General features: G+C 50.8%; 1 protein-coding gene across 4 annotated transcripts in view; it reads right to left on the minus strand.

Moving 5' to 3' along the window:
- Positions 1-8,357: 8,357 nt before the first annotated feature.
- CGN (cingulin) overlaps positions 8,358-15,237 on the minus strand; it is a 35,745-nt gene continuing 28,865 nt past the window's right edge. For all 4 annotated transcript variants that reach the window (XM_066608870.1, XM_066608871.1, XM_066608868.1 and 1 more), the window contains 6 exons: positions 14,789-14,878; positions 13,571-13,654; positions 12,434-12,552; positions 11,151-11,259; positions 10,030-10,193; positions 8,358-9,270 (listed from right to left, as the gene is read on the minus strand). In XM_066608870.1, the coding sequence (XP_066464967.1) occupies positions 9,141-9,270; positions 10,030-10,193; positions 11,151-11,259; positions 12,434-12,552; positions 13,571-13,654; positions 14,789-14,878 (696 nt within the window). In that variant the 3' untranslated portion in view covers positions 8,358-9,140. The remainder of the gene's footprint in view (positions 9,271-10,029; positions 10,194-11,150; positions 11,260-12,433; positions 12,553-13,570; positions 13,655-14,788; positions 14,879-15,237) is intronic.

The raw sequence follows: 15,237 nt of genomic DNA on the forward strand, positions 1-15,237 counted from the left end.
AATCTGGTGCCCTGCGCTTCCATTCACTGAGTGATGGTCGTTCCTGAGTGAACGCAGAGGCACGATCATCCCATGTGGATGGGCCCTTCCTGATGGGGTCTTGCTTGAAGCTACAACCAAATGTAATTGTAATGGAGTCTTCTCTCCATCAGTCCTCCGTCCTGGACTTTCCCCTCCTGATACATGTGGTCGCTCTTCCTTACATCAGTTCTGTGGTTCTAGAGGTCAGGAAGGTGGAGAAGTTATTTTTGGGGGGAGACAGCAAGAATAACATTTCTCCTTGTGGAGAGCACTAAGTTGGTATAGGGAGTCGTACAGGCCATGCAATGCTCCCTGGGAAAAAGTATGCAAATAAGGGATGAAAAATACTTCCACAGCACCACCTGGTGGAAGGGTACTTCCCTACAGGTCGGTGTTTGACCTCTCAACAGGCCTTGTATCATGACTGAGGATGTAAATGACACCAGAGTCTCTAGGAGGCGTCCACAGGTGACAGTACACGTTCTGTCACTTGTGGTTAGCTGTCTGCGCAGAGCATACTGCTGTGTTGCATTGTGGGAGGTGCAGTGATTACAGTGAAGTACAGCACTCTCATAGAGCAGCTCTATCCCCCAGAATGCTGTGCAGCAAAGGTAAAATAACATTTCATTTTTGGAATAAAATTGGTGATTGCCTGCAGTTCTTCTTCCCTACTATCCCTTCAGTCCGCTGGTTCCGGGTCCTGTTTTCAGACTTCCTAATCCCCACAGTCCATTGGTGCAGCTACACTACCCATGAGCTATACCTGCTCTCTGATTGGCTGCTGCTTCTCATGTGATCGGTGCTGACCAATCAGAGCAGTGCACAGTTTGCATTAGGTAGTTAGAAAGTTTCTGCAGCCATCTGGGACAGCCAAAAACAGAATCTTGAATTGGCGGATCGGAGGGGCAGCAGAGAAGAAGCACAGGTAAACGACCCCTCCAGCCCCAGGGCACAATTTGGGCTCTAAACCAGAGGGTCACTTTAAGATCAGCCAAACTGTTTGTGTTTCAGATGAATATGCTAGTCTGCAGACAGTATCACACATGGTAGGCTTAGATACATGATGACATTGGGTACGGCATCTTGCTGGGACTTGCTTCCTTTAGACCTCTCAGACATTGTGCAGCAGGCTATTTTACGCTTTCTTACTTGCTCCTTGCTGTGTCTTGGCAGCGGCGTTGGGTGGTGAGCTCAGGTTGGCGGGGCAGTGAGCTCAGGCTTCTGGAATGTAGAAGAAGCTTTACAAACACAAGGAGCAGACCCGTCCCCCGCTGACACCCGCTGACAACTGTGCCTTCATGATTTCATTCCCTGCTCATAGTCTATGCTTATCTGCACAACATTGAGTATTGCTGGGGTTTGTAGTGATCCAGAATTAATCTTGTGTTTACAGCTTTGGTTTCTGTGCAGCAGAAGACAACATTTGGCACTTGTGGGTAAACCTGGTGACGAGTGATTTTGACTGCGGGCAGCTTGTTGGTGCCCGGAGTTGTAATGCCAGTATTTATGAAACAGTCACGCTTGTTCCCCAACCGCGGGGTCAAGGGTGCACCAAGACTGGGTGACCCCTGGACAGACATCGGGCAGAAGATCACATAGCGGCAGGCCACATGTAGTTGGCCCCAGAGGCGAGAGGCGGGTGGCACATCTGGTATCTCAGCAATTATGTGCCAACATTGGACCAACTGATCCCAAGTACAACAGTCAGACAAACTTCCACAATGACCATGTGGTGTACCTTGCATCAACTGGGGTTCAGCAGCCAAAGGGTGACACTGCTGCCCCCATGTCATCACCGACAAGACCTCACATGGGTCTAGGGAAAAAGTCAATGGACCTTGGACACCCGGCAGAAGGCCGTCTGTAGTGATGAGTCCCATTTCCTGCTGAACCATATGGATGGCCGGGTCTGTATCTGGCGTAAACAGCATGAAGCCGTATCCCATGGGCACACCATTGGGGGTTCAGCAGGCAAGTGGTGGTGGACTCACAGTCTGGAGAGTGTTTTCCTGGCATGGCCTGGGACTGTTGGCCATCTTACCACAATGTTGAATGATGAACACTACAGCACTGTGCAAAAGTTTTATGCAGGTATGAAAAAACTGCTGCACCATAAGAATGCTTTCAGAAATAGAAGGGTTAATAGTTTATTTTTGCCAATTAACAAAATTCAAAGTGACTGAACTAAAGTGAAATGTAATCTCATCAATATCTGGTGTGAGTGCCCTCCACCTTCATTAGTTCTAGATATACTTGCACACAGTTTTTGAAGGAACTCAGCAGGGAGGTTGTTGGGAGGACTTGGAACAGATCTTCTATGGATGCCGGCTTGCTCTGATCCTTCTGTCTCTTCATGTAATCCTAGTCAGGCCTCATAATGTGCGGCCAGATACTTACTGATACAAAAGGGCAGATAGCTGCATCCCCTCAACATGCAGGCGGCTAAATGCCAAATGAGGGAGCCAATTACACCTGTGCTGGACACCGATGAGACAGCCACTCACACTGCCTTACTATAGTGGGGGGTGACTGCTTGGTGTATACTACTGTACACAGTAGATGCAAAGTGCCAGACCTTCTGATACATGTAGTGCACCACGCAGACCAGCAACCTATTAATGACGCCATAATAGTTTGGCGGGCTGCTTTGCACCTCAAAAAGTGGTCCACATTGGTACTGCCCACTGGGCTCCCCCAGCGTTTAAAAGCCGCACTGCATCTGGATAATAGGTAATAAAGGCGAGGTATTAGTTGAATTGGGCTGAAAACCTTTTAAACGCCGGGGGGAGCCCAGGGTGGCAGTACCAATGTGGTCCACTTAATAGGTTGCTGGTCTGCATGGTGCACCACATGTATCGTAAGGTCTGGCACTTTGTATCTACTCTGTGCAGGAGTATACACCAAGCAGCCACCCTCCTCTATATTACTAGGCTGTGTGAGTGGCTGTTTCATCGGTGTCCAGCACAGGTATAACTGGCTCCCTCATTTGGCAGTTTAGCCGCCTGCATGTTGAGGGGATGCAGCTATTTGCCCTCTTGTATCAGTAAGTATCTGGCCGTTCTCTGGGATTGTTTGATTTTATTTTTTTCGCTCTGCGGCCTCATAATTTGAGGTCAGGGCTCTGTGGGGCCATATCAGCACTTCCAGGACTCCCTGTTCTTCCTCAGGCTTCCTACACACGGACGAGTGCGATATCGTGCTCATCGAGTGATTTACCTGTGGTGGTTGTTTTCTGGCCCCATTGAAAACAATGTGCGATGCCTTCCAAGGGAACGCCCAAAGATAGGACATGTCAAGATTTTTTCCCTCACTGGAATATGATGTGGGGAAAAAAACACTCATGTATATGAGCCCATTCAAAAGAATGAAGTTCATATTCGTGTATCTCGCAACGCACAAATCTTTCACAATTTTCTTGGCCGTGTGTAAGCGGCCTTACGCTGAAGATAGTACGGTATTACAATGGTTGATTGTTTGCGGTCTTTGTCCTGCTGCAGAATGCATCAGGGGCTGATCAGACGCCTGCCTGATATTACATGATGGGTAAGTATCTACATGTATTTCTAAGCATTGAGGACACCATTAATCCGAACTAAATCCCTCCTGCTATGTGCTGAAATGCAGCCCCAAAAATACAAGAAACTTACTCCATGCTTCACTGCTGCCTGCAGACACTCATTATTGTTCTGCTCTCCCCTATGCTTCACTGCAGCCTGAAGACACTCATGATTGTTCTGCTCGCCCCCTGCTTCACTGCTGCCTGCAGATACTCATTATTCTACGGCTCTCCCCATGCTTCACTGCTGCCACTCATTATTGTACCGCTCTCGCCCATGCTTCACTGCTGCCTGCGGACACTCATTATTGTACCGCTCTCGCCTATGCTTCACCGCTGCCTGCAGACACTCATTATTTTACCGCTTTTCACCATGCTTCACTACTGCCTGCAGACACTCATTATTGTGCCGCTCTCCTCCATTCTTCACTACTCTCCACCATGATTCACTGCTGCCTGCAGACCCTCATTATTGTACCACTCTCACCCCTGCATATTAGCCTCTTACTCTCAAGCTCAGTACTATGGAGCAATTCCAGCAACCTCATTGGTTCTGATTCACAATTCTAAGTGTACCTAGAACTCATGATGAAGGTGAAGCGCGTCACACCAAATACTGATGTGATTACATTCTTGTTCAGTCACTTTGTTAATTTGAAGAATAAACTATAGGGCTAACTTCACATGGGCGAATGCTATATTTGAATCATGGCCCAATATCACGATCGCCAAAATACGATTTCATCGCGGATGCGAGGTGTTTTTATATCAAAACCACCTTGCATCACCTTGGGGAAGTAGCGATCCTCCACTGTGGCCGTCAAAAGAATGAAGTTCATGAAGAGTGTTCACCACCTTGTGGAATCTGTTCCATAATGTCTGAAAGCTGTGATCAACCAAAAAGGTGGAGCAGCCCGTTATTGAGTAGGTGGTCATAATGCAGTGGGGTGTGTACACACATATCTATAGAGAATCTTTATATAGCAAATATATATATTTTTTTTTTATACAATATCACATCTCCTATCTTTTATATATACACTATGTTGACAAAAGCATTGCCCCCCGCAACCCCACACTATCCTGTGCTGTCAGGTGATGTGTGAGCATTAGCTATAGAGGAGAGCATCACACAGGAGATCCCAGTACAGAAACCATCAGATGTTAACAGCTGTAGAGCTGATAACGGGGTCTGGTGGTGGGATGTCACCAGGTGTAGAGCTGACAGCGGGGTCTGGTGGTGGGATGTCAATAGGTGTAGAGCTGACAGCAGGGCCTGGTGGTGGGATGTCACCAGGTGTAGAGCAGATAATTGGGTCTGGTGGTGGGATGTCACCGGGTGTAGAGCTGACAACGGAGTCTGGTGGGGGGATGTCACCAGGTGTAGAGCTGACACCGGGTCTGGTGGTGGGATGTCACCAGGTGTAGAGCTGACAGCGGGGTGTGGTGGTGGGGATGTCACCAGGTGTAGAGCTGACAGCGGGGTGTGGTGGTGGGATGTCACCAGGTGTAGAGCAGATAATTGGGTCTGATGGGGAGATGTTACCAGGTGTAGAGCTGACAACGGGGCCTGGTGGTGGGATGTCAATAGGTGTAGAGCTGACAGTGAGGTCTGTTGGGGGGGGGGGTGTCAATAGGTGTAGAGCAGATAACTGGGTCTGGTGGAGAGATGTCACCAGGTGTAGAGCTGACAATGGGGCCTGGTGGTGGGATGTCAATAGGTGTAGGGCTGACAGCGAGGTCTGGTGGAGGGGGGGGATGTCAACAGCTGTAGTGCTGACAGTGGTGTCTGGTGGGGGGAGGTCACCAGGTGTAGAGCTGACAACGGGGTCTGGTGGGGGGGGATGTCGCCAACCAATCAGTACGGACAAACGTGGACAGCGAAGCCTTGTGCGAGCTGTGAAGACATCACACACATCAGCTGCCCTCGTTCAGAGAGTCTCGCAGGCCATTGGGACATCCATTAGTACCAGAACTCTCCATAGGGAACTGCATGGACGACCGGCTCCACACATCATCAGAGCGGCGCCTACGCTGGGGCTTTAAGCGTCGGACTGTGAGTTGATGCAAGTGTTGTAGACAGCTGAATCACAGGATACCATCTTCCCATCAGATGGCCGCACCTAGGTGTGGCCGGTGGCTGGAGAACGGTTTATACAGGACTGCATTGTCCTAACAGTAAAGTTTGGAGGAGGTTCTGTTATGATTGGGGGTGGGGGGGGGGGGGGGGGGGTGTATCCCTGCTGGCAAAGACTAGGGCTATTGGTTATCATGAAGTCCACTTTCAACACCGGTGGGTACAGAGACATCCCAGACAACGTAGAATCACCTACCCTGCGGTAATATTCTGGTACAGCGCCATGTCATACGACACGCAGTGTGGAGGAGCAGAACGTCTGCAAACTTCATTGGCTGCCCAAAGTCCAAAGCTCAATACCAGCGAGCTTCTTTCAAATTAACTAGAACGCCATGTCTATACACCCAACACACTCCTCATCCCCGCAGCACTGGCTGAAGCTTTCCTCCAGGAATGGAGGCAAATCTCTCCACAAATCTATGGGAATCTGGTGGAAGCAGCCGAGGAGGGTGACTGCAGTCATTGAGGCCAAAGGGGCCAACACTGGATAGAGAAATGGGAAGAAAATCTTATTCCATCCCATTCTATTTGCATCCCAATACGTCTGTCCACATACTATATACCACACCGTCTCACTGCTCCTGTCCTCTACACTGGGTGCATTTATCAGCAACTGCTGATTGGACAGAGGTGATATTTGACCCTTGACACCTCTGCTCGCACACAGGTTGCCATCATGTAAACCTCCGTGGGGATGTGTTCTGTACTCGGTGGTGTACAAAGTAGGGAAAAGCTGCAAAAAAAAGGTGATTTGAACTTTTTTTTTTTTTTTTTTACATTTTTTGTCCCTGTAGGGTTCTTGAACCTGCAATGCTATGGTTGCACTGATAATACACAGCAGTACTTCTGTACTGAAATGTATTATTGCTAATTATAGCTATCATAGCCTATGGCAGACCCGCATGTCATTGTTTTGTGCCTGGGTATCAATGCAAGCCATTGGCTCTCCATAATTACATTGTCATGGAGAGAGTGCCCTCCCTCTGTGAACCCGTTATATACCACAATCAACATTGATCATGGCATTTAAGTGGTTAACAGTGGGGATTTGTGGTTTAAACATTCCCTGCTGTTGCAGTGGGAGGTTGGCTGTCAGCCACAGTCAGCTCCCGCTGCAGATGACGCGGGCTCAGAAGCTATCCATCCTCAGTCGTGTCGCCGCCACCCTCTAGTGAACGCATAGGCTGCATCCTCAGTCGTGTCGCCGCCACCCTCTAGTGAACAGATAGGCTGCATCCTCAGTCATGTCGCCGCTACCCTCTAGTGAACAGACAGGCTGCATCCTCAGTCATGTCGCCGCTACCCTCTAGTGAACAGATAGGCTGCATCCTCAGTCATGTCGCCGCTACCCTCTAGTGAACAGACAGGCTGCATCCTCAGTCATGTCACCGCTGCCCTCTAGTGAACAGATAGGCTGCATCTTCAGTCATGTCACCGCTGCCCTCTAGTGAACGGATAGGCTGCATCCTCAGTCATGTCACCGCTACCCCCTAGTGAACGGATAGGCTGCATCCTCAGTCATGTCGCCGCTACCCCCTAGTGAACGGATAGGCTGCATCCTCAGTCATGTCGCCGCTACCCTCTAGTGAACAGATAGGCTGCATCCTCAGTCATGTCGCCGCTACCCTCTAGTGAACAGACAGGCTGCATCCTCAGTCATGTCGCCGCTACCCTCTAGTGAACAGATAGGCTGCATCCTCAGTCATGTCGCCGCTACCCCCTAGTGAACGGATAGGCTGCATCCTCAGTCATGTCGCCGCTACCCTCTAGTGAACAGATAGGCTGCATCCTCAGTCATGTCGCCGCTACCCTCTAGTGAACAGACAGGCTGCATCCTCAGTCATGTCGCCGCTACCCTCTAGTGAACAGACAGGCTGCATCCTCAGTCATGTCGCCGCTACCCTCTAGTGAACAGACAGGCTGCATCCTCAGTCATGTCACCGCTGCCCTCTAGTGAACAGATAGGCTGCATCCTCAGTCATGTCACCACTACCCCCTAGTGAACGGATAGGCTGCATCCTCAGTCATGTCACCACAACCCTCTAGTGAACAGATAGGCTGCATCCTCAGTCATGTCACCACTACCCTCTAGTGAACGGATAGGCTGCATCCTCAGTCATGTCACCACAACCCTCTAGTGAACAGATAGGCTGCATCCTCAGTCATGTCACCGCTCCCCTCTAGTGAACGGATAGGCTGCATCCTCAGTCATGTCACCACAACCCTCTAGTGAACAGATAGGCTGCATCCTCAGTCACGTCGCCGCTGCCCTCTAGTGAACAGATAGGCTGCATCCTCAGTCATGTCGCCGCTGCCCTCTAGGTGAACGGATAGGCTGCATCCTCAGTCATGTCACCACTACCCTCTAGTGAACAGATAGGCTGCATCCTCAGTCATGTCACCACTCCCCCCCTAGTGAACGGATAGGCTGCATCCTCAGTCATGTCACCACTACCCTCTAGTGAACGGATAGGCTGCATGCTCACCCTTAAAATTGCCATAATGTCCGTCTCCCTGTCAGATTTGTTGCGGTTTTTGATGTGAATAATGAAAAAAAAAAAAAACAGAGGCAAAAAACAACACCGTGGTTATGCAAAACTGATGCAAAACCCCCAGCAGACCGTGCCGCCATCAGACCACATAGAAAATCGGAGGTTCTTTTATTTCATGAGTGAATTAAACGGCGGTACAGAGCAGCGCTCCTGGATCAGGTAGAAAATCATAGTCCCATATACAAATAAGTCAGGAGAGAAGCAGCAACACCATGCAACATCCATTCATGGGGAGACACAGACAGACACAGATGTCAGCCAGACATGCAGCCCGCTCCCCCACATGGACTGATATATATTATATGCGTTTCATTACCTAGATATATTCTGCAGTGCTTCCCATCACCCACATATAAATGCTCCATAGTTCATGGCTTGTACATATTACACGCGCTCCATTACAAAATTACAAACATGCAACATCTTGGCTCGGGTAGGAAAACGTGAGTCCGGACAGACAGATGAGGCTCCGCTGCTCCCTACTCACAGTCAATCGCGCAGTGGTATTGAGGCACTCGTTGGATGTAGCTGGATACGTGGCATCTAGCACCGTGTAGGGCCCTACTGAGGCACACAGGGTCATACGTAGGGCCCAACGCAGCTGGACGGGCTCTAAGCTTCTAGAGTGCGCTTACAGATAAGCAGAGTGTCCAAAGACTCAGGGCTCTGGCTGCAGTGGAAATACTGCTGGGAAAGGCACAGTGGGCTACATTCTCCACCAGTGCAGCAGATGTGGAGATGGTACAGACAATGAAGACCTGGCTGGAGGTGCCGTCCCCATCATGCAGGACTCATCTCCCTCCCCAGGCTCCTCCACACACATGGATGCAATGCAATGCTCGGTGGATCCACAGTCCTGTCCACCGTAACATGGTCAGCATGAACTGGTCTGAAGGTTGCTCTCCGTGAGGAGCGAGGCTATAGAGCTGGGATCATACGATCCCTCAAAGTCCCCATCTGAGCTGAGGTCGTCGTCATCCACAGCAGGTCGGAGCGGCTTACGACTGTGAAGAGACACGAAAGCAAAATGTTAGAGAACATGGAAGGACCATCTCCAGCCTCATTCTTCCCGATGGAACGCTAATGACCTCAAACCGTAAGTAAAGGGCGGCTGCGCAGCATCTTCTACCCTCACTGGGTTTCCACTTCTCCCCCTTCTTTAGGCTATGCGTCAGAATCACTGGAGAATATTCACAGAGGAATGTATATACCCTCCCAGGTCCCGGCTCTATGTAGGGGTGGACTTTTGGACAAAATGAGACAACCCGGCCCGCCGCTCTGCTTCATTCACACATGGTGCAGGAAAGTGTTAACCCGTTGCAATCCAATTTTGGATTTAGGGTTTCCTAGGGGGCTTTCTCTTTCTGCCATTATACAATGGCGCCATCTGCGGGATAGAGCGAGTACTGTGGTATGGGACATGCTGGAGAGGCCCCTGATAACAGAGCGGACAGTAATCTACAGTAAGAATACCCTGCCGGACGTCTTCCAACATCGAAGCTGTAAAGCCTTCATTTAGAATGTCTTTAGACGGCAGACAATGGATTGGAAAGGGTTAAACATCAATTCCGAACTTCTGCTTTTATCAATACTCATTGTAACTGTGGGAAAGAGGGCTGTCATGGTAAAAACGGACAGGTTCCCTTTAAATCCCAACGTAAGCCTTGCTTAGTAGCGCTGCTACCCTTCTGGATACCCTGCAGTAGACGCTGGCGCCGGGTTACAACACTTCATAGAGACGGTGGACCGCGTGCTGTTCTTACCGCGACTCTTTCTCCATGGTTTTCAGACGGGCCTGGAGCTGCTCGCTGATCTCGTGTTGTTCTTCCAGTTCGCGCTGCGCTTTCTTCCGGAGCCCCTCTAGACGCTCAATCTCCTCCTCGGCCTCATCCACCTGTCTCTTCAGAGCCTTCACCCTCAGGTTGAGCTGAGAAGACAAGTGGCAGATGATACTTATTACTGGGCTGTGATGAGCGAGGGGCATTGTAGTTTCCTTTAAAGGGGTTGTAAACTATTGATGGCAGATCCTCAGGATAGGTCATCAACAGTAGATTGGCGGAAGTCCATCCCCCAGGACCACCACTGATCAATTATTTGCCAGGCCGGAGCACTTGGGTACTGAGCTAAAGTTCCCACCCATTTCAATGGGAACATAACCTGCAATACAAAGCCACTACAGAGAGAACAGAACTGCTTCCTGCAGAGATCAGCTCAGCTGCCAAACAGCTGATTAGAGGGGGTACTGGTTGACAGACCTCCCCATATCTACCATCAATTACCTATTCTGACGATTTGCCATAAATAGTTTACAACTTGGCAACCCCTTTAGGCCTCATGTCCACGGGGAAAATCAGGCCCGCTACGGATTCTCCATGGAGAATCCGCAGCGGGTCCCTCCTGCCCCGCGGACAAAAGGCATTAAAATAAGAATAAACTCACCTGCTGCGGACGGTGCGGGTCTTCCCTTCTTCGTGGACGGATCTTCTTTCTTCGGCCCGGCAGATGTGCTCGGCATGCCAGCTGCGTGCCGCGCGCATGCGCCGGGCACATCCGCCGGCCGCGAAGAAGGAAGATCCGGCCGCGAAGAAGGGAAGACCCGTACCGTCCGTGAGTTTAATTCAGGCGCGGATCCAGACGGCTTCCATAGAAGCCTGCGGGAGCCGTCCCCGCGGGAGTCCCGCACTAAAATGGAGCATGTCTGGATTTTTTTCTGCACGCGGGACCCGCGCCTGCAGGGAAAAATGACATCCGCAGGTATTTAACTACCTGCAGGTGTCTAATGCCCCCCTATGGGGCGTGGATCCGCGTGCGGGATAAACGCTGCGGATTTTAATTCTTAATTTCCCCGTGGACATGAGGCCTTAAGCATTAGTCAAGTACCTACCTGGTCCTTCTGGTCGTTGACTTGGAGTCTCTCATCTTCCAGCTGAATGTTCAGCTCTTTCAGCTTTCTCTCCAGCTTGCGATTTGAGGACAGTAATGTGTTTTTCTCCCTGAAAACAAGCAACAGATCACAAACAGCGTCATAACCAGGTGCACCACCCTGATCTACAGGGACGCCTCCGGCGCCATAACCAGGTGCACCACCCTGATCTACAGGGACGCCTCCGGCGCCATAACCAGGTGCACCACCCTGATCTACAGGGACGCCTCCGGCGCCATAACCAGGTGCACCACCCTGATCTACAGGGACGCCTCCGGCGCCATAACCAGGTGCACCACCCTGATCTACAGGGACGCCTCCGGCGCCATAACCAGGTGCACCACCCTGATCTACAGGGACGCCTCCGGCGCCATAACCAGGTGCATCACCCTGATCTACAGGGACGCCTCCGGCGCCATAACCAGGTGCACCACCGTGATCTACAGGGACGCCTCCGGCGCCATAACCAGGTGCACCACCGTGATCTACAGGGACGCCTCCGGCGCCATAACCAGGTGCACCACCCTGATCTACAGGGACGCCTCCGGTGCCATAACCAGGTGCACCACCGTGATCTACAGGGACGCCTCCGGCGCCATAACCAGGTGCACCACCGTGATCTACAGGGACGCCTCCGGCGCCATAACCAGGTGCACCACCGTGATCTACAGGAACTCTGTCGGCGCTGTAACCAGGTGCACCACCGTGATCTACAGGGACACCTTCGGCGCCATCACCAGGTGCACCACCGTGATCTACAAGGACGCCTCTGGCGTCATAACCAGGTGCACCACCGTGATCTACAGGGACGCCTCTGGCGCCATCACCAGATGCACCACCGTGATCTACAAGGACGCCTCTGGCGCCATAACCAGGTGCACCACCGTGATCTACAGGGACGCCTCTGGCGCCATAACCAGGTGCACCACTGTGATCTACAAAGACGCCTCTGGTGCCATCACCATGTGCACCACCGTGATCTACAAAGACGCTTCCGGTGCCATAACCAGGTGCACCACAGTGATCTACAAGGACGCCTCTGGCACCATAACCAGGTGCACCACTGTGATCTACAAGGACGCCTCTGGCGCCATCACCAGGTGCACCACCGTGATCTACAAGGACACCTCCGGCGCCATAACCAGGGAGGTTGAACATGAAGAACCCATCGCTCGTGACCCTTGAAATAAATACTCTCCATAAATTACTGAACTTTGCACCACAAAGTCTAGAGACCCCCGTACCTCTCTTCCATCTGCAGCCGATCCTGGATCTCCTGCAGTTTGGCCTCCAGCTGGGACACATTGGCGTTGGGTTTCTGCTGCCCCTCCATTCCTGCCAAACGGCTCTTTAAATCTTTACTCTGAGAGACAAGAGCGACGGAGTATTTATCAGCTCAGCGCTACGCAACACAACCTGCAACCATCTGTAAAACGTGTGTCTCGAATTAGTCAGGGGCCCGATGCTGTAACCCCTTCCCACCCCGGGGCATATATGTACATCCCAAGCGGGAAGCAATTCCTGTGTATAGACCTACATTTATGTTGCATGCATGCTGTGGTTTCAGAAGCTGAGCCTATGAGAGCTAGCTGTGACTGATGGCCTCCTGCACCAACAGCAGGGTTGGTGAGAAATCCCTGCTGTTAACCCCTTACATGCTACAATGTTAATTGCAGCATGTAAAGGGTTCACAAAGGGAGGGTGCTCCCTCTAATATTATCGTCTCTGCCATGTAATTGCAGAGGGCTGATGGGTTGCCATGGCCTGTGATCACCATGATTCGCGAAGTACTGCAGTGTATTATTGTAGTGATCCAAATCACAGGTGTAAGGCCCCTACAGGTACATTAAAATGTAACAAAATAAGCAGTAAAGAAGAAAAAAAATATATATATAAAAAATAAACCCACATTTGGTATCGTTGCATCCATAACCAATCGAACAATAAATTGAATTAATTTCGCTTTCCAAAAAAGTGCAATAAAAAAAGTGATTTTAAAAATTGTGTGTATCCCAAAACTATACCAATAAAGACTAGAGTGCATCAAAAAATAAACACATATACACACAGGCCCATAGAAGATTTTATGTTTTTTCTTCCTGCCTTCCAAAAATAAAGTTATGGCTTTTGAAAAGTGGAGATTAAAATCCCCCCACCCCCCCTCCAAAATCATCAGGTACTAGGGACCAACACAGTCCATGTCACTAAGGGGTTAATATGGTTGCCAACTTGTAATATTCTTAAGAGCGCGGAAACCCATATCCTGCGACGAGATTGTCACACAGATGTAATGGAGGGCACACTACTGGCTGAACATTTCTGTAGCACTGCTGCCACCTTCAGGTGGAGACGCGTGCTGCAGGCGGATGTCAAGTCCCCACCTGTCTCTCCAGCGAGATCTTATCACACTCCAGGTTCTGCCGGCTGGTCCTCTCCTGCATGAGCTCCGCTCGCAGCTGCTCCATCTGCAGAGAAGAGGACAGATATTAGTGTCAGCAGCGAGAAGGGAGCGCGCCATCTTGTCTGACCCGGCCGGACTGCTCAGGTGCAGTGGATAAATCAGATGGATGTAGAAGACTAAATGAGAGGTCAGGACTCCAGGGAGGAAGGAGTTACACGGGAGGTGCCTGTAAGCTGGCCCTACATGTAGATCCACAACCATTACAGGGGTATGCTGAACGTGACCGGCCGGATACAGCCAATCACATCATACACTAGTATCGGAACAAGTTTTTCAGTGTGGCCAATCACGTTTTGGGAGACATTAACCCTTATCAATCCACTGTCTGACGTCTGAAGACATTCTGATTGAAGGCTGTACAGCTCTGATGTCGGAAGACGTCCAGCAGGGTATTCTTACTGTATATTACTAACCGCTCTGTTGTCAGGGGCTTCTTCAGCATGTCCCATGCTGCAGTACTGGCTCTAGCCAGCAGATGGCGCCATTGTATAATGGCAGAAAGAGAAAGTTCCCCTAGAAACCCTTAATCCGAAATTGGACTGCAAAGGGTTAACCATCGCAAACTGAAATGGTCAAAATAGTCTATTTCTGGGGACTCTAGGGGTTGGTCTCCTCTACAGTCTTTCCCTCATCCACAGCAGCCCTCCCTTTATCCCTCCTAATTGTCATCCACCAACTCTGGGAGTTGTCCTTTTGAGCCTTCCTCTTGACCCCCCGGGTATCATCATCCTTTCCCCCTGGTCTTTTCTAGGTGTCAGCCTCCCCTTGTTCCCTCAGATGAGATCTTCTCGCTCCTCCTCCACCGCAGCCTTTCCTTTAGCCCTCCCAATTGTCGCTCATCACCCTCTTCCCCTTCTGGTAAAGTCCTTTGTAGCCTTGCCCTTGTCATCCTCCTCTTCCTCCGCAGCCTTCCTCTCTCCCAGGGGTCGCCCTCCTCTCGATGCTGCAGTACTATAAGGCACACAATTTCCATACTGAACAGCATATAAATCACATATAAGCTGTCCCTTTCCCACAGGGGCATCGGCGGACTACTTCCGGGTTTCCAAGCTAGTCATGAATGAAATATGTGGTGCGCTGCCGCACTTCCGCCCCATCATGAAGGACATGCTGTATGCAGTGCGGTCGGCGCAGTCACCTGGTCCCGGCTGCGGTTGACCCGATCAGTCAGAAGCTCCACAGAACTTTTCTCCTCGTCGAGCTCCACCTCCAGACGCTTCACCTTGTCCTGCGGAGAAGAAACAGCCCTCAATAACCCGATCATCATCATCATCATCATCATACAGAAGGGGAACTCATCACGGGATCCAAACCGGACGGAGAATCCAGCGCACATCCAGAAGGACGTACCATCACCTCCACGTCGAGCAGCGGGGATGACAAGTCACCAACAGTTATCTGGTGTCCTCAGGGCTCCCCAGGACAACATGGCGGCTTACACTACTATAAGTGACCCAGCACAGCCGCTGGCTGCCAGTCTTCATCCACAGAGACGAATCATCTCTGCTGTCCTAGTAGAGGAGAGCCGACCCGTCTATCAGTGCCGTGCGGATACCTTGGTGTCTGGCAAGTTTACACAGGCAGAAC

This window comes from Eleutherodactylus coqui, chromosome 6 (assembly GCF_035609145.1).
Source record: "Eleutherodactylus coqui strain aEleCoq1 chromosome 6, aEleCoq1.hap1, whole genome shotgun sequence".
In the NCBI taxonomy this organism is placed as follows: Eukaryota; Metazoa; Chordata; class Amphibia; order Anura; family Eleutherodactylidae; genus Eleutherodactylus; species Eleutherodactylus coqui.